The sequence below is a fragment of the Aptenodytes patagonicus genome, chromosome 17 (genome assembly GCF_965638725.1).
Source record: "Aptenodytes patagonicus chromosome 17, bAptPat1.pri.cur, whole genome shotgun sequence".
Taxonomy (NCBI): domain Eukaryota; kingdom Metazoa; phylum Chordata; class Aves; order Sphenisciformes; family Spheniscidae; genus Aptenodytes; species Aptenodytes patagonicus.
Genome location: NC_134965.1, coordinates 5250884 through 5274824, shown reverse-complemented (window position 1 = coordinate 5274824; position 23941 = coordinate 5250884). Strand labels below are relative to the sequence as shown.

The 23941-nt window shown below is 40.1% G+C and overlaps 1 protein-coding gene across 5 annotated transcripts in view; it reads right to left on the bottom strand.

Annotated features, from left to right (window-relative positions):
* CUX1 (cut like homeobox 1) overlaps nucleotides 1-23941 on the bottom strand; it is a 282941-nt gene that overhangs the window by 129332 nt on the left and 129668 nt on the right. For all 5 annotated transcript variants that reach the window (XM_076354841.1, XM_076354837.1, XM_076354838.1 and 2 more), the window contains exons 5-8: nucleotides 12274-12411; nucleotides 8701-8824; nucleotides 6661-6737; nucleotides 5808-5874 (exon numbers count right to left, since the gene is read on the bottom strand). In XM_076354841.1, the coding sequence (XP_076210956.1) occupies nucleotides 5808-5874; nucleotides 6661-6737; nucleotides 8701-8824; nucleotides 12274-12411 (406 nt within the window). The remainder of the gene's footprint in view (nucleotides 1-5807; nucleotides 5875-6660; nucleotides 6738-8700; nucleotides 8825-12273; nucleotides 12412-23941) is intronic.

The following is a 23941-nucleotide window of genomic DNA, read 5'->3' as shown; positions in this document are numbered from 1 at the left end:
CTCGAATTGTAAAATGCACACAGAGCTTTCTGTAAGATGCAAGACATTCAATTTTTCTTCCCTTTTTTTTCTTAAAAAAAAAAATTAGTAACATCTCTGTAACATCTTCCCTGGTTTCTCATCCCCCCCTTTATCACTACTCCTGGGGTTTCACTGATGGCGGTATGACTAGGAAATTTAAGAAGAGAAAAAGCTGTAAGAGACATGGCCTATGAAGTTCTCCATCTCCTGTTTTTAGGGAAATCACTTTAATACAGCAATAATTCCAGAGACGAGCATTCGAAGTTAATGACTCATCAAAAGAACAGGAAATAGGAAACTTTAAGACCTTAAAGGCACAGCAAATAGAAGCTATTTCATGTCATGTACAACACAACCACCCTAACTACAGTATTTCATGCTCAATGGGGGGAAGCAGCATGTGAGACCATCTATCACAGTAATTATGTGATGCTGGAGGGAGCATGACTTTATTTTTTATTCAGTTTGACCCTAAGCACCGTCAAAACGGAAGACTACAAACATTTGAGAAGTGATATATTGGTACCAGCCAGCACTTAAACAAGAAAGATTTGTTAAAAAAAATTAAAGTAAATAATTCATAGGCCAAATTCAATTCTCACTATATATTGGGAATGATTCCCCTGAAGTCCAAGTTAACTGAGATTTGCCCCAATGTAACAGGTAACAGAAGATTTCACATGAATACCTGAACTCCAATTCCATCACATAACTTTAGGCAGAAATAATTCTTCATGAATTCTCTAAAACTACTGGTCCTCTGTCCTCTACCCAATCCTACACTTCTTCCATGCAGAAAGCCACACCCTTACAATTTTATGCTAGACTGACCCCTGAAGAACAGGTCTATTTGATAATGGATAAGGAAGAGCAGCACCCTTCACCCAAACAGCCAAAAAACACAGGCATCCCCTTCTGTTACTGTATTTTTGGCGTATAATCCATGAAACCTTTTCCTTTCCCCACAACAGGAGACTTGAGTGCCTTGCGCTTGCGTGCAGGTAACACGAGGAGCTGTTTACCTGCCTGCTGTCCCTCCCTGGCAGCCCTCCTGCCTGTCTGACACCATCGCCTGCCTCTGCCCTAGCACTCCCCATCTGTCACCCACCTCTGACTTTGTGCAGATTACTCAAGGATTTATTTTCAAGCGGGATATAGGGATGAAAATAGGCATTACTTTGTCCTCCCGCTCCTGAGCTTCTACCTATTTGTTTCATTAACGTCTTTTACATTGTCATGATATCATGCTGTAAGCTCTTTAGGGCAGAGATGGCCTTTGTAAGAGAGATGTGCAGTGCCCACCCTGGTATCCCCAGCCTCGCCGACCGAGGTCTATGACCACTGCAAGAAAAGAAGTATTAAATACTGATATTGAAATCTTATGAGTCAAGTTTACAGAGTCAGGCCCAAAAACAATGAAAAACTCTCCTTTATCGTAAAGCAGGGACTGCCAGCTCACAGACCGCACTTTCATCAACCACACTCTATTCATTTCCAGGTTTAGTTTTCATTAAAATGCAGTCCAGGATTAAAATAAGTCGCCTGGATCTATACGGTGGGGTAATTTGCAATATTGCACCAGTGTACAGTCTTAATGACGCTACACCAGTATGCCGTCCTGTGTCATCCTTAGCTGTAGTGCCAAAAAAGATAATAATCAGTCGAATCTATAAAAGGGCAACAATTCTCTGCTTCATATACTGGAAGGCAAAGTATTTTTCTACAAGTTATTGAAAATAGTTGTTTTAGGATGACTCCTTTAGTAAATATGAAAACCTCCTCCTCCACTGCATTTTCTATGCATACGCTACTTTTAGAAGCACAAAAAGTCTGCATCTTTCAGAAAACCATAGAGGTAACAAAACTGGTAGCAGAGCTGCTTTGACTGACAACCTTAACCATCTTTTGCTTTGTGTTGTTTATGAAAGCTTTTTATTGCAGAAGGGGGGACAGAACCTAAAATCCTCACAAGACTACTTAATATTTACTGGTGAAAACGTAGCATTTCAGTGAAATTTGATATTTTCTTTCATCAAAGGGAGGGAGCCTCAACCCACATGTTAACAGTAATGTAACAAGCCTACTGTATGTGCTAGAACCAAAGATCCTTTTCCAATTAGAATTAATTTAGGCTGGGGGAGAGGAGGGGTCGGAGCAAAGAGGTGGCTCTGGAATTGATCTAAAACTGGAATTCGACCATTCTGGCTGGGAGCATTAACAGCTCAGCTGGGAATCCCGAACACTTGCTCGGACTCTGCAGTGAACCAGAAGTGAAAGAGCAACGTTAGCAAGGAGAACAGTTTGTCCCCAGAAAACAAAGGAAATGCATACAAGAATGTTTCTTTTTCTACAGAAGAGGAAGAAAAAAAAGTCTGTTGCACTAGGAAAAAAAACCACCCAACATTCTTTAATTTTCCTGAAACTCAAGTCTGAGTTTGCTCTTCAGTTCCAGCTCTGATAGAATCTCCAGACCAAGCTCATTAGTGTTGGTTAAATCCAGGTTTGCTGATAGAAACGTGTGGGACAGCAAACAAAATCAGCATCAGGCCTCGAGAGAGGATGTGCCTCTTTAATTGAAAAAGGCAGAGTAATCATTCATTTATTTAACCCAGAGATGATTATAATCTGAAAACCTTGAAATCCTCTTACACAACAACTGTTTTGGCAAGCCCCTCTGTGTTCCAACAAATATTAAACTGTGCTTGCCATTTGTCTAAGGAATCTTGTATTAATAAACATGAAGAAGAACACTTTTACCTCCCACACTCAATGACAGAAGAAAACAAAGACCAGCTGTATTCATCAATGGATCCTTGTTCTGCACATAAAGGCTAATTACATTTTACTTCAAGCCTACACATGGAAAACTTTGCTGCTGCCATCTTGTCAAATTCAGCTTCTGATATTCCAGCTGACAGACCGCAATGACTCCACACAATAAACTTCTTTTTGTCATTAACACCTTCAGCGCCCTGCACACGGGGTATCTGCGTGATGCAGGGGCCAGGGGAAGGGGCACAGGCAGCACCTCCGCTCCCGCTGTACGCACGTTACCTGCTCGCTGGCAAAGGGAACGGGGGATTTTTATAGACTGGGATGACAGAAGCTAATTTGACTGAAGATTTTAATTTCAGCAACTGATCTCATTTGAAGATGCCTTGCTAGCATCAAGTTCAGGCAGTACCTCCGTACCTCACTTTGCACATAGTACTTTGAACGGGGACATTTGGAAAAGATAAACAAACAAGTTGACATAATGATTTCCAACTTCAGGATCACAACAACCAGTCGCTAGGACAAAATCCAGACTCCTTAATGCCGATATTGAAGACTTCTTACTGTGTATTTCTTTTTTTTTGTTTGAAAGATTTTCAAAGTTACAAACAGTTGAAAGACAGCTTTATTCCAAAACCGAAAATCTTAAAAGCAGTGTTAGCTTTAAAAAATTGACAATTATCTTTTTTTTCCTGAAGGAGAAAATTCATCTGCATCCAATTCATCTGCATCAAATAAGCGTCTGTAAAACTAACAATTCTGGCCTGAGATAAAAATCACATGTTTTTAAAACATAAAATTAAAATTGGCAATACAAGTAGCTTTTCAGACTTAGATCAAAAGAGGGTTTCTTTTTAGAAAAGAATCAAACTGTCTTTCACCGTTTTTATTGGTGTGTTTTCAACATTGCTCCCAGCTTTTACAATTAAAATAGATGACTCAATTTCACTGTCTACATTCAGTTCCCTTTTCATGTTTTTCTAGATTTCCATATTGCAAAATTTGGGCTACAAATGCCACAGATGACTGTTGTTATGCAAGAACTATTCCTGCCATAACTATCCAAAACAATGATAAAATATTTCTGCTGTTATTAGGTCCTACAAGTTTGTTTTCATAGTACATTAGTTTGGGAGATAAAGTACATGCTTAATGTCTGCTTCAGGATTCAGCTCCATGATCACTATATCCCAGACCCAGCCTTCACAATCATTCTGCTACAGCACACAATAAACTTCTTGTTACTGCAGATGCTACTAATTTTATGTAATTCTATATATATATTAGGTAAGAATCATATTCAAGATCATGTGAAAATATTTCCATGTGAATCTCTCTGAAAGAATGAAACGCATTAGAAATGCAAACAAACATTTTAGAGTACATCTTTTGCTCAGTATAAGATAAATTACAGTACTTAGGGAAATAGTATTAAAAAATGAAGCAATCACTCTGCAAATAAAAACATTTAAAAGGGGGAGGGGTTATTAGGTTCAGTGCCTACAACCACTGAGCCCTGATCTCTGACTGTTCCCGCAGAAGCAACTGCAAAACAAAATAACAGCAACAGAGCTGCCAGCATCAGTTACGTGCAGAAAAAAGAATAAAGGCAATCTGCAGTAATTTAAGGCTCCATCAGAAACATCATTAGTATGCGTCTCTTAGAGAAGGATGAAATCAATAAGGGAACAAAAATACTTTTGATCACCTTATACGGAACTCAAAGGAAACTGGACTTACAGAGCAAACCCAAAATTTACCTCAAAGATTATCTTGAATGATGTAAAGGGTGTTTCAACTCCAAGTGCTGATTCTTAACTACTATGGACTGAATTTTGTAAGCTCCAAGTTCCCCATGTACTCAGTGGGGAATCAGCTCCTCAACGCTCGCAGAACCATACGCTAAGAAATTAAGACTTGTTGCCAATTTGACCGGTTTTGAAAAATCTGTATTATCTAGACTACCAAGAGCCATACCAGAAAGCACTTTCCAACAGACAAAAACAAGACCATGTCATTCCTCCCATCAAGCCTAGGCTATAGTTTCTCTTGCCCCAACACGGAGCCTGCCAACAGCCCTCCCTTACCATTTCTCCTGTACCAGAATGGGTGGTAAGCGCAGGAGCAAGGGTTTTCCCCTCCGTTAACCCGATCACCTGCCTACGTGGAAGCGGAGGTGAAGCTGGGGCTCTGCAGGACGCAGGTAGTGGGCACAGGGATGTAATGTGCGGCTTCCAGCCCCTGCCCTTACAGCAGGCCAGGAACACCCATCTGAAATGGCTGCTTCTTTCCCATCCCATTTCCAGACACAGAAATGGCTCTTTGGGCTTAATACTGCTGATCATGAGAATTCCTTCTCATTACTAACTTTCCTTAAATATGAAGGGTTCAAAGAAAAACAGCAGAAGTCTGTCTCTCTTTTGTTGTTTCCTGCACTGATTGTTAATAAAACCAGGGGATAATTGAAAACAGTAGCCATTAAGACGACAAGGGTATATATTTTTGAGACTACCTTCATGTTCTACTTGAAAACAAGAAAAATCTGCCAAAAATGCTACTCTCTGTCATTTGGGGTGAATTTGACAGTGATGACTGCTACCCCAAAAGCAGAAAGAACCAGGGTGCCTAACAGTGAAATGGAAAACCTTTACTAAACTAAATTTTATTTTCATCAAGATTGGAAGATCACAGTAAATATCTTATTTCTGAAATCGCCCTATTTCTAAATAAAATATGAGATACTCATAGTATAAGAGATACATAGTAGATGCAGCACCTGAGAATGAAACCAGGAATGCAGCAGCATGTGTGCCAAGAAAAGTGTCTTGCTGGGTGGAAGGAAATATGAAGACTAATAACCTCTCTATAGGAGGCCAAATTATGACCATGTTTTCCAACAAATTTGGACTCCTGAACCTCTTCCATCTCGTCTGTCTCCAACAGACAGATGCAAAACAAAAAAGCAGTGATACCCTGAAGGAAGACGTAGAAAGAAAACAGTGAAATCTTACTTTGCGGTAGTTTCTTCATCGTATTTTGTTTTCAGATCAAATAGTTCTGTTCTGGTTTTTTCCAAGGCTAAAAGGCATAAACATGAAGCATTACAGCACTGTAACAGCAGTGAAAAGCAAAAAGACTACTCCTTTTTCTTTTATTCAGCCATAAATAAAGCTGTACACCTCCTGATGAAAAATTCTTTGCTTTATCTTTCTACCTAGGCAAACCATTATGACTTCGAAAAAACATAGCTTATGATTTTTCACAATCTCTTACGGTATTTCTTTTACATTGCAAAAATTCCCAGTTTCTGCTTAACAAAGCTAGACATTATTAATTTCTTATTAAGCTGGCTAAACTGCTTCATTTGAAATATTTATTGCAGTAATTCAGGGAATAAAATTTCTTGTGTTCTCATAGTAAACAGAACCAAATGTGTCCAGACCTGGAATCTCTAAGTATGCAGATATGAAGATTAATGGCAAGCAAGTCATAGCAACAGGCAAGACACACTGGTAGAAACTGTACATGTATTTATCATAGTTCAGAAATGTGTGAAACCAGAGCAAAACACAACATGGATGAAAAGTTCCATAGCCTGCTTTAATTGCAGCGATGCTTTAATGCTGTACGCGCTTCATGCTTGGGCTTGTCCACCGTATTTACCAATAGACTGGCTGCAACACAAGTGTTCACTTAAGGGGTGAAGCCCAAAAGAAGCTCCGATTCACAAAGCACGTTCAAGCTCTGTTGGATCTCTCTGCACTTGCAAGAGCTGGTTCACACACAGTCCTGATACATTTAATGATCTCTATCCTCTCACCTCCAGCCTGATCATTGGTATAGGTCAGAATAGCGATGCCAAACCTGTTTGCAAAGCTTGAACTTTGTGTTCGGCTTCTTCCAGCTTCGAGGCTGTCGACATCTGTGTCTCCTGCAATTTTCTACAAAGGGAAGAGAAGAGGTGAGAACAGAGCTTGTAATCATGTTAAACAACTTATTTGTATTTTGCAAATTTGGAAGATAAGAGTGATTAAATGTCTCAACTGTAATCAGACAACTGACAACACCACACAGACTACAAGGTGCTTCAATGGGACCCATAAATCATGTCACATTGCAATACTGTTCATACTTTGCAGTCCCACTTATATTAAAATTTTAACAGTGTAGCCACCTCAGAACATAAGCTGTGAACATTATACAAGAGTTGACTGCTATATAAATGACAACTTTAGTGGAAGGTTTTCTTGAGCATAATTTGTTTTGGAAATGTCACACACATTAAGAAAATTGTCACCAAGCACCCTCTGTTGTACAAAGTTAGTACAAGAAGAATGATGCATTTCCATTTTACTGTCATAATGAAGAAATTTGTTGCCATAACTGATATAGTGAATAGATGTGGCAGCTGTTTCATCATAGCTGTAATGGATGCCAAATGCAGTAATATTATTAGCTACTCTTTAAAAAAACACACATATTTCAAAACAAATCTCACATTGATATTTTCTATATAACATGAGCAAACCTTTAATATGCTCACATTTCTTATGTCCACAGGCAATATTTTCCTGTTTGCGTCAGTTATACACATTTTAACATCATCTGACCATGCAGTCACTACACTCTTTGCTAAAGGCTAGACTACAGGAGTTATGAAACCCATCTTTGAAAGGGAGTTGCTCCAACATCTCCCAGGAGTCGCTGCTTTTTACGACATTGCTTTTAAGATATTCTGCAGATTTCAGAATTGTGAAATGGCTTATGAAACTACCAGCATCCTACTTGCGCTCCATAGGGTGCATAAATTTATTCTCCAACACCACTGACCAGGTTAATAACTATTTATAGCGAGAAACGTGCGTCAGTTCCCTTCATACCAAATTATATACTTTGAGAACTCAAAACCTCTCTTTTACACACTTTTATTTGCATTCCATGACCTGCCATTTTATTTTAAGCATATCTAAATTGCACTTGTTAAAGCCACCGCTTACATGCTACTTATCAAAAAGTAACTACAGATATTGACAAATTAAAAAAAGCTTTGCATTCACCGGTAGATTCTTCCCACTCAGACCTGAATTTAAACAACGAACCCACCAACTACAAAGCTCATGTAAACTGAAGGGCTTCCACATGAAGTTGAACATATTATAGCTTCAGTGTTATTGCTCCATGGGAGAAATAAATTCTCAGGGTAGGGAACGCAGCCTGAAAGAACTCCCTAAGACCCTTGGTCTTGTCCTGCCTGATTTGTTTGCCCACTAACCTATAAGATTCAAACATTCCCTGCTCATTTGCAAAAGATTAGAAATGCATCCAAGATGCTCGCAAAAATCAATAATAAATAATTAAAATACTTCTTAATTTTGACATGTAGGAATATGCAAACCTTTTCAGGATAATTCAGGAACACATCCTCTCCCTTAGACATTACCATAGGAGCAGGGGTGATGCATCTTTTACCCAGGCTCTTGGGTACAGTGTTTCATCTTAAACAGCTCAGGGTTGTACAGATTGTACAATGGTACTGTGACACACAAAGCGGACACAGCAGACTGAATTACACTGTCGGCTAATGGAGAAAGATTAGTGTCACAGAGGACAATACAGCTAGTGAAGAATAAAAGCAGGTTTGCACCCTTCCGAACGTGACACCCCCCCCCCAACACTACCGTGAAGAACCGATCTGTCCTTGTTTTACTTCCACACTTTCACAATTGTTTTTCTGTGCAAAGTTGAGTATCAAATGATTCTGTGTCAAACACATAAATCACCAGAATCGCTCAATATATGAGCTGTCTCAGTACACTGAAGAGAAAGTCCTGGCTGGGAAGATTAAACAGAAAAATACATCTCTCCTCCTCTACAATACCTACAGACACACACATGCACACTCACCTCTCCTTCTCCGCGAAATCATTTTGTAACTTTTGTTCTTTTTCAAGGGCTATGTTCTCCGCTTGGTTCTTCAAGGTCTGTTCATATTCTCGGATTTTCTCTTTAAGTGCTTTTATTGTAACCTCTACAGGAAAACAATAGGGGATGAATGAGTTTACACAGCTCCACGTGGTTCCACAACACAAGGCTTTCTTTACCCTGTAGGCTCAGTGTGTTTTAAACTTTAGCTCTTCAACTCTGACACAAAATCAATGGATATGAGTCCCTTTGGAGACCTTTTACTCCCTAAATGTTAAATTGAACTTTAAGTGTTTAGGTTGAGAAGGATCAATGGAGTTTGCTGGAAAGCAGAGCGAAGAAGGTTCCTCTAACATGACTTTTAAAAAAAAGAAGGGGAAAAAAAAATCAATTGTAAAATATAATATCACCTTATTGACTAGTCTCAAATTAGCTCACTGCTGAGTGGAGATTAATAAAGTCCCAGTGTAGGTTTAAGCATGCATTTACACATAGGACAGTTAATTCACATAACTGTGCTCATGTAAAAAGAGGCAATTTTACTATGGTTCATGCACAGATGCAATCTAACACTAATTGAACACGTATTGGATACAGCTATGTTCTGCTTCACAACCGATGAAAAGTATGGCAGTTAAGATTTAACTGCTCTATTAACAGTAGATCAGATTCAACAGACACTCTGGAGCCCTTCATATTCTAGTTGCTCTAACCGCCTTGTCATCGACACTGGGTTTTACGCACAAGCATTAACTAGTGTAACTTTCTGATTGCACTTGTAGCCTTCCAGGGAATCTGCAGAAACCCTTCTCCTAGATAAAGAAGCTATCTTGCATTTACTGTGCCCAGTAATGGATGACACAAGATGCATAAACCTGCAGAGTTACAGCACAGCCTCTGATGGACAGCATCTTGTTACGTGCCCCGATTTGTTCCTATGTGAAAGCCCTTTGATCCCACCCACAGGGAAGGGCTGAATCCTTACAGGGCTCATAAGAGGAAAAGCAGGACATTCACCAGAGTATGCTTTGTAACAATAATGGAATTTGGAAAAAGCGTTAGACTGCCAGAAGACTCGCAGCTAGCAATACATTTCAATGTACTTACACAGAGATGCGGTGGTTTAAAGACATCAGCTTATTAACAGATGCCATTAACAATGCTTTAGGAAAAAAATACCTTTGGACATAAAAAGTTTCTCATTCCGCAGAAACATCATAGAAAGACAAACTCTACTATGAAAAGTAAAGCCTACGAACTTGGGGGAAAAAAATCTCAGTAATATCACGCAAAACCATGCACAATCCTTTCAAAGTCTAGACTTTCAGACTTGACTAGAGAACTGTAAAGCCAGACAACAGATAGCTGGTGACAAGGTCCGCTGTCTGGGAACTACACGAAAGGCAGCTTGGGCCACTGTGGCCACAAAAAAGGGGGGTAAGAGTGGTAAAAATGATTGCCAGCAAACCAGCTACTGTTGAATGAAGGAGCAGGGTTTTGCTAGCCGTGCAAAAATCAGATGAGGCTCATTACTGAGTAACAGGCTGTGAAAAGGACATGTCACTTTTTTTTTTTTAAAGCAAAGGGAAATTCGTCTCTGAGACCCGTGAAGTAATACAAATTCTGATCTTTTCCTGAATAAGCAAAGGATGCTCCTTCACACAGACAAAAGGATGCTCATTCATACATACAAAGGATGTACTCTTTGTACTGGAGACACCTTTGCTCCAGGTATTTTCAGACCTAAATCTGCAGAAGTATTCAGGTATATGGAAAAGCACAAATCTGCAGAAGTATTCAGGTATATGGAGAAGCACAGAGTTAAATAGTCGCATGGAAATGCATATATAGTCGCATCTTGACAAAGTTTTAATGTTTCATTTTAAAAGGAAACAAAACTACAAAAATGAATGCAAGAAGCGCAAAATACGGGAAAAAATTATTACTTTTGTGACAAAATCTGTTTTTACCTTTAGGCATCTAACAATACATGTGTTGGACAAGCACAGTTTAAACCTCTACATTGCTCAAAGAACTAAGTGCCTTCTTTACTGTTCATGTCAGCTAAAGCTTGTTAGCCACTGCCATTTATACCAGTTTTGGAAGTTGTTCTTACATGAACCGTATAGCTCTTACACAGCCCTCCAAACAAAGAGATTAAGTGATCAAAGCACCCTTCGCTAACAACAGGCTTTTCCCTGGATATCTTATTAATCCCTGTTTGAAATAGAGTGTAAAACTATTACACTGGAGTGAAAAACAATGCAAAGACTACAGTGGCAAAACAGAAAGGAAGTTAGTGCACCAGGGGAAATAAAAAATGCCAGTTTATGAGTGGTTGCAGCAAAAAACTCTGGAAGTCAAGATCTTTTCCACTTTCTGGGATGAACCTCTATGTCATGCTGGATGTACAGGATGTGCAGCCTCAGGAAAACTCTGCACAGTGAACAGCAATTATTGCACATTTCCAGCAAAAATACTCTCGGGCTTAGAGCATTACAGCTCCAACATGACATCTTTTGCAGTCCAGCCTGAATCCTTGCATGCCAATACCTGTCCTCTCCATAGGTCACACCCTCTACGTTAAAACAAAATATGTAACTGCATACATGCTCCTTCTGCTGAAAATGAGATGTAACAGAACCAACTTAGTTGCTAATGTAGCTTTCAAATGTTACCCACGTGGGTGCAACAGTTCCACAGTATAAAAAAAAAAAAAACAACAGAAACACACCACACATTTTCCCAAATGCCTGGAAAATTTACCTTGCCACCACCCAGAACTGTGTATTAAACATGGAAATGAAAAGTCCCATGTATAGGCAAGCAGGTGTACAACTGAGCAAATTTTGTTTCCTGGTGCAGGAAACTTTCTTCTGGATCACAAAAAAACTTGAACAGTCTTAAACACAACAGGCTTTAAATCTCATTGAGATTTTCATGTATTTTCATGTACTCTGGTCTCATTAAAACTTACTTAAATAATTAAACAGTATTAGCTTGTATTTACATTGCTCTATGGATAGTCTCTAGAGTAAATATAAAGTATGTATGCTGAATGTACTCCAGTAACACGTTTCAGATTTAGACAAGGAAAAACAGGAGTACAGAAAAAGTTCCATTTTGTACAGATTTGTATGTGTGTAAAAAATACTGGATTTTTGTGTATGTCTGTGTAAAAAGTATGTGCTACACGCACCCACACATACATTCAGCTTGCTGTCAGCAGCAGCACCGTCTCTCATAAAACACCTACGTATAACTTTAGTCAGGGGTGCAATTTTCAGTCAGGTAGCGCAGAAGGCTACAATCGAATATGCAGAATAACAGCTCCATTCTCTGACTTGGTGCTACAGAAGACGAAACTTTTAAAGAAATCCAAGGAGTCTACCCAAAGTCATACCTATACGCATAAATACAGAAGTGGCTATAATAGACTATTATACTTTCTTTACTGAATTTCAATGCTACTGTCAACCCTACCCGTAAGAAATAAAACTGAATTTAATCCCAGTCTGCATTAAAAGCTGATAAACGAATACATTTGCAACCTACCCTGATTTTTCACCTCGGCGAATTCTTTATTGTATTCCTCTAGAGTTTCCCTAAGTTTCTGGTTCTCTGTTTCAATATCGTGCATACGTTGAACCTTCAGCTGAAGCTGCTGTCCTAAATCCAAGGCTGGAACTGGATCTGAAAAAGAAACAGTAAAATAAAATGTAAGATAACAGGAACACTTTGCGACTCACACAGTTTAGAGCGCAAGTGTCCTTTTTTCTCCATTAATATCCATTTTAAGCGCCAGTAAGGCTCTACTTTGTGTTATTATTCCTGTGTGTTCCTCACCTCATATACTGCAAACTTCAAAAAATAGAGATAGTTCATCCTATCTATGTTAGCCTTTAAACTGGGATGTGCCTTCTTCATCCTGGCGTTAATCCACAGGGCAGTGTCCCTGGGTGCAGACAGTCATCATATGAAGCCATGTCAGAGTCTTAAGTTTAAAATTTTTGTTTGCAAAATGAGAATTTTTGGGTAAAAAGCAATCAAACTGCACAGCTCACTGACAGCTGGTGTCCCTCATGTACCTCTGCTTCTGCAGGAGTGAATTTCTGAAGTAAACTGTGCCCTCCTGCATAGCTGAGCTCAAAAAGGTCATTTGATCATGGATATCCAAGCTATACTTTTTCTAACTGACAGATCAATAATAATCAGAATTATTGTGTGGGTGTAATTAATTCTATGAACTTTGGGTTTTGTGACTCTTGTTCCTTCTTTCTCTTGTACTACTAATCGAATAGAAATTAGAAATTATTTTGAATGTCCTCTCAGTATGAATTCTCTGATGTTCATCCCCTTCTGGTAAAGTGAGTCCTTAGCACACACCTGACATGCGCACGTGTGATTTATTCTGGGACTTCTTCCCAGTCAGAATAGGAAAACGCTGGAGTCCGATGGACTTATAAAAGATTATTGAATACATTTCTGTTATGGGCGCCAGCATCTCCCATGAAATGGCTGCAAAGATTTAGTCTCCTGTTGAGGAATGCTAAACACCAAACTCAGTGGATCAACAACAGTATATATTAGGGAGTTCACTTAATTTTCAACCACCACAGTCATTAATTTTTCAGACCACCCTCAGCCTCTGGAAACACATAATAAGTCTATTGTACCTCTGTTAACACATTAAGCATGAGCCTGTATGTTTTTTCAATATGCCAGTGTTGTTTCATAGTTTATAAAAGAATAGTACTGGGTTATGTTGAGCTCAGAGACATTGTAAGTAGCAGCCTGCTGCATTTTGTTACTTCGGTTCTTCAACAGCTTATAGCATTACCCTGTTCATAATACAAAATCTAGGTTGCTTGTCATCTGTTCTCTGTACATACATAGTTTATGACTACATAGCTTTTTCATTTATGCTTTTTAGGCCAAATACTTTTCGTTGTTATTATTATCTGTATTAAAATATTTATAATAAATCAAACTTAAAATGTTATTGTGGCAGAGACAGGGGGTACAGGTAAGGAATTAAATATAAAGTTTAAGTCACAGCAGTAGCACGAGTTAAAGGCCCTGCAATATTTATGTATGGTCCAATTAAGGTACGGGCTGTCACAACACCACCCTTCTCCCATGTAGGTCTGCCGACCTTTATCTGGAATGACCGTTTTGTCACACTTCTGCAGCTCAGCATTCCTCCAAAAGAGCTAGCCCAGGACATTCATCTGCTGAACATAAAGAAAGGCTGGATTGTCTCAATCTATCTGCGTCTTAAATTGTTACAGGAACCACCAAACATATCAGGCAGGGATTTTACGCTTCAGCTATGATATTTCTATGAAAGAATGTTAAAATGCCACAATGAAAGAAATTGAACTTTAGAAAATTGTGGGTGCACTTTTTCCCCCCTCGTTTTAACATGCCCCTTGTAAAAAGCCAGGACACCCACAAGAAGTATTTTGCTCCAAATACACAGGGCTTTTTATACTTAAATCAGTAAAGAATTAGAAGACAAAAATAACATGGGCATTATAAAGCGAATAATGACCAAACCTTTAGTCAAATTTGCAGTCCCCGAGAAGCTTTATGTACAAAATGAAAATGCTTGCAATCTCATAATTATTCATCAGGACATGTATATTTAATTTAGCTCTATTAAAGGTTAATGTTCAAGTAGCAAAACAGTGGCAGAACAAACAAAATGTAAAAACGGTCTCTGTGCATTAAACTTCAAACTTTACTAGAGCCCATTTGAAGGACTAATGGCCTGCAGCCACTAAATACTGCTTAAGGACACGTAGAAAAAACCCACGGCTGAAGCACCTCTTAGACTTAATTTTTATAAACTGTATTAAAGAAAAATAATCATTGCATGACAATAAAATGACCAAGACATTTTGAGCAGAGACACAAATGCTTCATTTCTCATGGCAAGCCCCAACACGTTCTTTAATCTCAAAAAAACTAAAACCCCATGATTTCTGAAGTATTTATAAACACCAATTAATCTGAAACAAGTATAAACCTTACAGTCAGAACAACTTTTTTCTTACCTGAGTGGAGCGGATTTAAAAATAAATAAAAATACTCTCCTTTTCCCAACATATGCATGCATGAAAAAGCATACCTTTTTATATTAACCAGACTTACAAAGTATGTTTCATGTCATTTAACAGGAGGTCACTGAATTTTTAAACAAGCAATGGACCAAAACTTTCTATTCATTACACAAACAACAGGCATACACATTTCAAAAAAATCAAGTGGTACTAGCTTATGGAGAGAGGCAAAGAAGGAAATGCCTATTCTGTAATCTGTAAAAGAGAAAAATCACCTCACTTAACACTTAAACGTGGAAAACTCATCACAAATTATTCTCTTGGTTTGACTCTTCTCTAGCTTGCAAAAGTTCAGAATTCCTGCTAGGCACAAGATAAATAAGAAATGAGAAAATTGGTAAAAGGCATCTGCTCATCCAGAACTTTAAAAAGTGTTTAGCAAGATTATTGCCCAAGAGTAAATTAAGACGTCTATTTTTATACTAAATTTAGTATATTTTTTTCTATCGCTTCCTACTGTGTTCTACTTTCCTAATCCACTTGTTGCATACTATACCCACAAAGAAGCCCTTTGCATCATATGTTTGTACGCAGCCCGGCATGTCTGGATCCGATCCCAATGGTAGCTTCCTCCACGCTACCATACGAGAAATAATAACTGCTATATTTTAAAACCAGTATCTGCAAAGCCTGTTCCTGCCTTTACTTCCCAATGAATTGCCCTTTTGGTACCGTTTCACAAGCAGCTCCCTGAGCACGACCCTGTGCTCACCACTGTGACACACCACACCGGTCCCCTTGCAGATGAGCTTCTGTCCTCATAAAGGAGGTGGATGGACATGTCTCAATGAACAGAGACGTGAAAAAAAATTAAGGTTACAAATGTAACATTATTTTTATAGCAGTTAATACTTCACATCAAACAAGCTAGTGCAACGCAGCCGCAGTAACACCTCTCAGACTATTCTCACACCACACAGATGCCCTGATGATAAATCTTTTTTGAACAGCAGCGCAAGAGAACCAATTTTTTGTTGCTGCTGCGTATGCATGTAAACTACATATTTTACAAACAATTTTAAAAGGACCACAAAGACGGATCTCGCCAAAACAGCGCATTACGTGACTAGCTAGAGGCAGCACCTCACCACCCGCAACCCCACGCTGCTCAGACCAAACCCAACCTCAACCCAGGAGGTAAAACAGGACTATCGATGACCGGCTGAATCTCCAAAGTGAGTTTCGTTTAAAAAAAACCATTCCTCCCTCATTCTGCGAGCTGGAAAAAGACACAGATCTCAATAATTCAATATAAGTGTTTACACAAAGAGCACTGTGGGTACCGTTGCCCTCCCCTGTCATTAGGCAGAAATGAATGCACCCCCTTGTGAGCGCTGCTCGTGCAATGACATCACACTCCTGCCTGCGTTACTTTTCGCCAGGGCACTCTAGGCTAATGTAATCATACGATTACATAATTAACCCAGCTGTCTCATTAAGAAAATCAACTGGAATTCAGGGCATAATTAGTCATACAGCAATTAGCATGCTGATGAGCAACTGATGAAAAGCTGTCTTGATATAGAGTATGCTGGGACCACCCTCGTTATTTAAGAAGCGGGGGGGAAGAGCCCACCTCAGCTCAAGGAAAATAAGCTCGGTCTGGAAAGTTAATGTTTAAAACCCCTTGGCCGTAGCTGGTTTTGTTGCGAGGAGCTGCCTCCCGAGCAGACCGGCTTCCTTCCCACTGCCGTTGGAACCTGTCAGCTAACGCAGGGAGACTGACGGAGGGATGGGCTACGGGAGGAAAATTTGCCAAACGAAGTGGAAAAACTATGTCATTGTTTAAATGTACAATTTACGGAGCACCGTGGCCAGTTACCCCCCCCCTCCATATCTATCTCTCTCTTATTATTTTTTAAGGACAACGCTGCGGAACGCTGCTCAGCGGGAAGTTTCTCCAAGCAAAGCCCACCCGGGGGGTGCCGCTGACCCGGGGGCGGGCAGGCCGCAGCGAGAGGGGCGCTGGCCGGGCACCGGCCGCCCGGCGGGGAGCGGGGAGGGGGGGGCAGCGGCGGCGGGGCTGCCCGAACCCGGCGGCGGGCACCGGCCCGGGCTGCGCGGCGGGGGAAGAGAGCGGCAATGCGCGGCCTGGATCGGGCGGGGCGGATCGGGAGGCAGCCCCGGACCCGCGGCCGGCAGCGCAAGAGCTGGGGCGGGGGGTGGGCTGCAGCTCCGGGCGGGGATGCTGGTGCTGTGCCGAGAGGAGGCTGCTCACGCTTTTCAAAGCCATCACAACCGAACCGCTTCCAGGCACGGTGCGACGCTTATAAACGTGTCAGGTGCTGCAGAAGCGTACGGTGCCCGGCCCCTCCCCGCCCGGGGCCCGCGGGCTCGCTCTTCTGCTTATTTGCAAAATGCGTTCATCTGGCATCTTAAAATGGAGCTCCTGAAGAGACTTTTCCAAAACAAAGGACTTTTCCTAAATCCCCTCCTCCCTCTTCGTTACAGGCCTGTATCACTGGAAGCGTTAAGAAAGCAAGTTATGAAACAGTGCCAGAACTACAGGGGCGATTAATATTTTATATCGCTGGAAATGTGTTTCCCAAGTTTTGGATCTAAAAATAATTCATCGAAGGCAATGCGTTTCTTTCAACAAGACTGTATTTCTGCTGCCTAAACCACATTGTAAGCAAAGCTTTCTTAGCGATCGCTCACAAGAAAACGCCCACACAAAATGATAAGGAAGGGGGGGGAAAAAAAATCCTCCTTAACACAACTTTATTAACGTGATTTAACTTTTTAAAAAAGCCAGAAGTTCAGCTCTGCTGTCACAATACTTCTGTCGTGAAGTAAAAGAAGTTTTTGACTTTCTAAATGCATCGCTGCTCAGCCCTACCGCTGCTCTTCGCAACGAGCATTTCTTTTGGAGAACGGGCTCTGGTTTACAGGCAGGAAGAGCAGGAAGAAGCTCTATTAGCTTTTGATGCAGTAAGTGCTTTCTTGGGAGGCTGTGTATCTGAAAATAACCTGAAAATGTGTTTTAGAAAAAATAATAATTACATTGTAGCTTTTGAATATTCAAACACCTCACAGCATACTTAATTAATTCATTAATTATTCCCCAGAAATTTCAGGGGTAAATTGAAATAGCCTAGAGAGTCTGAGACAAAGATTTCATGGAATAAATGATAGCTTTCCTCCTTTTCCCCTATGACTCTGGTAGCCCAGGGACAGAAGAGTTATAGCCGTAATTCCGTTTGAAACAAAGCTCATCATCGTTCCAACTCCTCACTTCATAAAAAACATGAAAAGGTTTTTCCTTCAATCAAGAATTATACATATTTTCTTACTCCCCCATCCCACAGGACTGGGATCTCTCTCTCCCTTTTATTTTTTTCCACTTTTCTACAGTGTTCTCCTCACCCTCCTGCTGTCAGAGCATTTTGTAAGGGTTGTACCAGGGAATTCAAAGTGCCCACAAGAGGGTGAGTGACTCTCATTTTCCTTACCAGCAAACAAGCAGAATCCCAAATTCTGCCGACCTCTGAAAGCAGTAAAGCAGCAGAGCAATCCTGATGCGATGACCCCTCTGTACAGGGATGGGGGGAAGTCGCAGTAAACCGGCACCTTTCCTCCCCATTAATCACAAAAAAAGTTCTCCGTGGCAGCACCCTCCAATGCTTGCAGGGTTAAGTGAAACGATGCGAGATGGTATATAGCCAATTTGACCACAATCATATAGATCCCTCTGCCAGAATGTGGTTCTCAGATCTTGTGGGCTATTATTTAAAAACATCCTTTATTTATCTACCAATTCTAGAATGGCTACTGCCGGAAAGATTATGAGATGCATCTCTACCCTAGTATCCAAAAAAGTCATATAAGGCAGAGTAAATGATTGATTCTTTAGTGAATTGCATTGCAGCTCCCTGTATTTTCAAAGGAGCTACCAAAATAAATCCTCAGAAAAGTTTTTAGTATTAAACGTGGGGTATGCATAATAGGTGATACAATATTTTATGGCACTATGTCAGATGAAAAAGGACCTAATGAGTTACAAGAGAAGCCACTGCAACTGAGAATGCTCCAATTTGATGGTTAATGTTCTAATAATGGCTGAAGACATTGGAATTTACTGCTCGGTGCAAAGCAAAGGACAGTTACAGAAAACCGCTTGTACTCTAAGTTTCATCTCTCCTACTTAGAGATTATAAAAAAGAAAAAATAGCCTTCCACTATGTTTGACAGCATTTCTGCCACAATCATCCCTTCTTTCTCCTAAAAGCTTCTGAATAGACTTAGCACTAAACCCTCCGAAAGCTGGGGTTTATTCTAATTCCAGTTCACATTCCTGCAACCGAGAAAGGGAAAGTCCAATATTCCCCATCACAACCACAGCCTGCCTCTTTTGCTCCGAATATGCAGCACAGCTCCCGTCACCGGAGTTAGGGCTGCCCCAACTCTGCTCCCTGAAGCAACAGCTTTCAAAGGGTGCTGCAGTTACAGCCTCCAGGTGAACACAACCAGTGCCCGCAGGGATATCTCCTCTCTTACCCAGCACATTCTTCCTGCTTCTATTCATTGCATCCTTCCCCTTATCTGCACCTCCCCTCTTCCTTCCGTGCCTCCAGCCTACCAAGTAAAATAGGGCTTGACAACCACACAATAAATTTTTTAAAGTGTATGCTTTAGGGATATTTCTTCCTTTGAATATTTATTCCAGCTTTTACAAAGGAATTTATCCAATTATTAATTCAACGAGAAAAACAAAAGAAAAAAGTATGTGATCAGACAAGCCCAATTTCAAGCCACATATCCAGGTAACAGAGCTATTTTTAGTTATTTTGACATCAGTTTCAAAACATAAGGATAAAGTGAATGAATACTAAAGACGAGAATTGGCCAGGACTTTGCGCTTCATCTGAAAATAACTACGTAATGCTAACAGTATGCTCTACCATCGTGCATTCATCCAGTACAGATCCAAAATTGTATTTTAGGCTGTCTCTCTGAATTCAAACCCCAGAGGGAAGGCGGCTGAAGTGATTATAAGCTACTTCTACATTCCTCAGCGCTGGACTACCCGAAGGCTGGAGCAGCATCCCAGGTGATTCAGACCGTTCTGGAAAATAAAACAGTAGCAGCCGCTGACCCTACCAAAATGCTGCTCAAAATCTCCCAGTCTGCAGCCTGGACTTTAAACTGTCCCTCTCACGCCCACCTCGGGCATTTCTTTGTGCAAAGGTCTGTAGAACATTTTGGGGAAAATCACCAATGTCTACAGTCCCTAATTTTTTACTGTACAGACTTCTCTTCCAGACCCAGCTTCCAGAACTGGGGCATTTTTCATACATTTATGCAACTCTGTTTTTTTACCTGGTCTAAACGTGCTGGTGAAGCATCAATGATTTTGTCTTCAGATGGGATACAGTCACAAGTTAAATCACCACCTGCAGCCACAAGGGTTTATCGCTTTTCACTCTTTCAAGTATTAACTATGCTCAATTTTCTGCTTAATTTTATCAGATTTTCAAGTGTGTTTAGAAAGATACCCCACTGCTCTGTCTGAGGGGGTGCCTGCGCTACTTCTGTTGTCCACAAGCAAGTTCATTTTGCTTCCTTTCCTCCTAAGACTACTCACTGTAATATTGTTTTCGTTTCCCTCTGAGGTTGAGAAAAGGCACGTTATGAATATTCATTCCCCTTGTAAAGTTAGGGGCAGCAAAAATATAAGCCTTTTCATTTTATGTGTCTATCTTCAATTTTATTCAAATATATTTTATCTGGAAAGGGGCGACCATTTTGACACATATTATTAACAAACCAGGAACTGCTTAAAATTTTTTAATGCTGTTTGTAATTATACCAAATGTTTCTCAAAAATTGGCTGTGCTGATCAGTCTTGATATACCACAAACTCAGGGTATACTATAACCCGATCTCACTCAGACAGAGTTTTGCCAAACAATTAATGATTAGCCCAATGAGGAGTGCTCTGAGTATTAACTTTTTCAAACTAGGTTTTTAGTATTCTAGTTCAGGATAGGCTTAACACAGTCCCCTGGAGTGAACCTCTTTTCCTTCTCCCCTCTTTAAATCTCCCCTAAATTTACATTCAACCAGCTCTTTTCTACCAGCACAAAAGGCTGGGTGTGCTGATGTTATAATTTAAGCGCATCATGCAACTTCTGGGTCATCTGGGTATGTAAAAGTCTACACAGACTTTCTGCTATCAGGGCTGGCATTAACTTTTATGCTCTCTGCCTAACATTACTCTTTACAAAAAAATCCAAACACATTACATAACGTATATAAATACAACAACTTCATACACATTTATCACCTCCAACATAAGCAGCAGCTAATTTTTCGGGGGGGGGGGGGGGGGGGGGGGACACGGGATGGGATGGACACAACACCACCAAAAAAAACAAAACACCAAAAATCAAACCTGTTTTTCTGTTGTATCACCTTTAACCTCAGAACACTGATCAAATACACTTTAAGTGGAAGTCTTCTCTTAGCCCAAACAGCAATCCAAGTCTGGAGAGTGTTGCTAAGTTGTAAATAATCACAAGCCAATGGAGTGATAGCAGTAAGCACTGCATCTCACATTGCTGCTAGCATGGGTTCCGTGGGGAAGGAATGAAGCTCCCTTTATGGGTGAGAAACAAATTTTCATTTCTGCCTTTAGAAGTAATTCCCTAACACACTTTTGTGCTTTACTGATTACTTATTTTAAAAGAAGCTTGTGTTTCCTCAGCTAAATCATTCCTTGGAAAAAGAAAGACCTATGCAGGGCAGTTTGAATTTGCAAGGCTGAACTGTGATTATATGTAAACAGAAATACTACATGTAATGATGGGTGTGTGGAAAACCCCCTTGGAACTAGCCTGCTCCTCCTTCAAACCCCTTAGTAAGATACAGCCCCCATGGCAGAGCATGCAATTTATGATGACAAGGAGTAAGGGAAAGATAAAATTTCCACTTCAGCCATCTTTCACTGTTACTGCTTTTAATTGTTTTGACAGGGCACATTAAAAAAAAACAAAAAAATTCTTCTTTTTACCCTCTGTTATTTTATACTTTCCTTAGATAGCGGGTCCTCTGAGCTAAAAAACACGTCACGCACATTATACAGCAACAAACTTATGGCAAATCTGATCACAACAGAGACCTGTGAAGAGTCTCCAATAAAAACACACATACATCCCCTTTCACACTGTAAGAGTAATTTAGTGTCTTGATGAGAAAATTCCCATTAAGCAGAAACAAATACCATTTATGGCTTAACCCTAGAAGGCTGCACAGTCCCCACCAAACGGAGGGTAAATATTTTGCATTAACCTACCCTGATTCTCAAACATGTATATGCTGAAAAAGTGCAACACTTTTTCCTATTATATTCGTACAGGGTATAACTGAGATGCAATACCGTGCCTCAAGTGGAAAGGCAGCACGGAGGAGCGAGGGAGGGTTAGGACTACGCTTCAGCAAAGCGGAGTGCGGGAGGGGAGGCAGCTGCGGTGCGTGCGGAGGAGCGGCGGCAAGCGCGGGGTGCGCTGGGTGCCTGAGCACGGCCAGGGCTGGCACTGCTGCACCCATAGCCCCGGCACACGGATTTTCCCCTGGAGTAGAGAGAGAAATGGGAAGGAGACAAGCTTTCAGGTACTCCCCTTTGGTGGCAAACTCTTAGCAGTATTGTAAAAGATACACAATCAGCTTTTATAGGAAAGCAGCCACTGAACCCAAATTCGGTTTAATTGTTGCCACACCAAGATAGCAGATTTTCTGCTTAAAGGCAGAATTCTTTCTTTGCCTACACAGGAGCCGTGCTTAACAGGAGCAACGCTGAAAACTGAGAAAATCCAACTGTGGCATTGTGCAGTAATTGCACAGTAATAAAGACACAGCATAAAGTGAAACTCTGTTTAACCAGTTTATCCAGATACTGTCACCTGGCATTCACTCTGGGTCTCCATATTTTAATTTTTGCTTGAAAATTACAGTGAAGTTTTGCTTAAAAAAAAAAAAAAAAAGTAGTGATCACCGTTCCTTTTAAAAGGAGAAATATTTAATTTTTAGTATTTTTAATGCTTAATATTTTTCTTTTAAAGCTTTAGAAAAACAGTATTATGAATATACTGTTTCTGCAAGGCAACCCCGCTCCTCCAAACACTTACACAACAGGGCTCCAATTTCACTTGAAGTGTTTGCAAGATTAAGACCCTAAAAGCCAAGGGTGCTAACATAATACACCTATTTTATAAAACTAGAGAGAAAGAAATCTTGTACAGACGGAAGAAAGCTTCCTCAAAATACAGACCCAACCTCCCTTTACTTCAAATTAAATATATTCACATTATTTTTAAAGGTAAGTTGTGACAACCTTGTTGATTAGTGCAATTCATGTGGCAGCGTTCACTTTTCTCTAGCTCTCTACTGCATACTGAAAATAAGGCAATTAAATGAGAAAATTAATTCCATTAATTAAAAATGTTCAGTCTCAAGCAAGACAGAATGATCTGAGTGAGAATTATAGCTGTATAAATGTACATAAAACAAAAGGTTTTCCTTGACATGTACTTTCCTTTAGAAAGGATAAATTTTGCAGCACAAAACAATGATAATGCTATTTTAACAGTATCATAAAGCTGGAGAGAGATATGAAAAGGTCTGGTTTATCTTTTAAAGAGAAAACCCCTGATGTATGTAGGAAAATTTACAAGTAAAATACCACCCTTCCCACAAATTCCTTACTGGTGAGCCTGAGTGAAAACTCTGGTCAAGTCAGGAAAGAAAATCATTAAACTTAGCTGAATCCATAAAGCACTGTAGCTGGAGTTTCAATACAGATAATTTTATAGTAAAATTAAAATAGAAGCCCTTTTTAATTATATAAAGTGTGCACATTATTACTGAGGAGAGGAATACATGCCTTCCTCAAGAACCATAAAATTGGCTGCTGGGAATTAGACTTCAGCTGCAATTATTATGTGGTCCTATAAAGGATATTGAAAGTCTGATAAAATTGCACCCTTGTCATGTAACAGTGATGCTTAATGCTAAATAACCACTCCGCAGCATTCCAGTCATAGCTTTCTCAAAACATCATAGGTCCCTTCTCACACCGAAAAGAAAACATAGCAGGATTT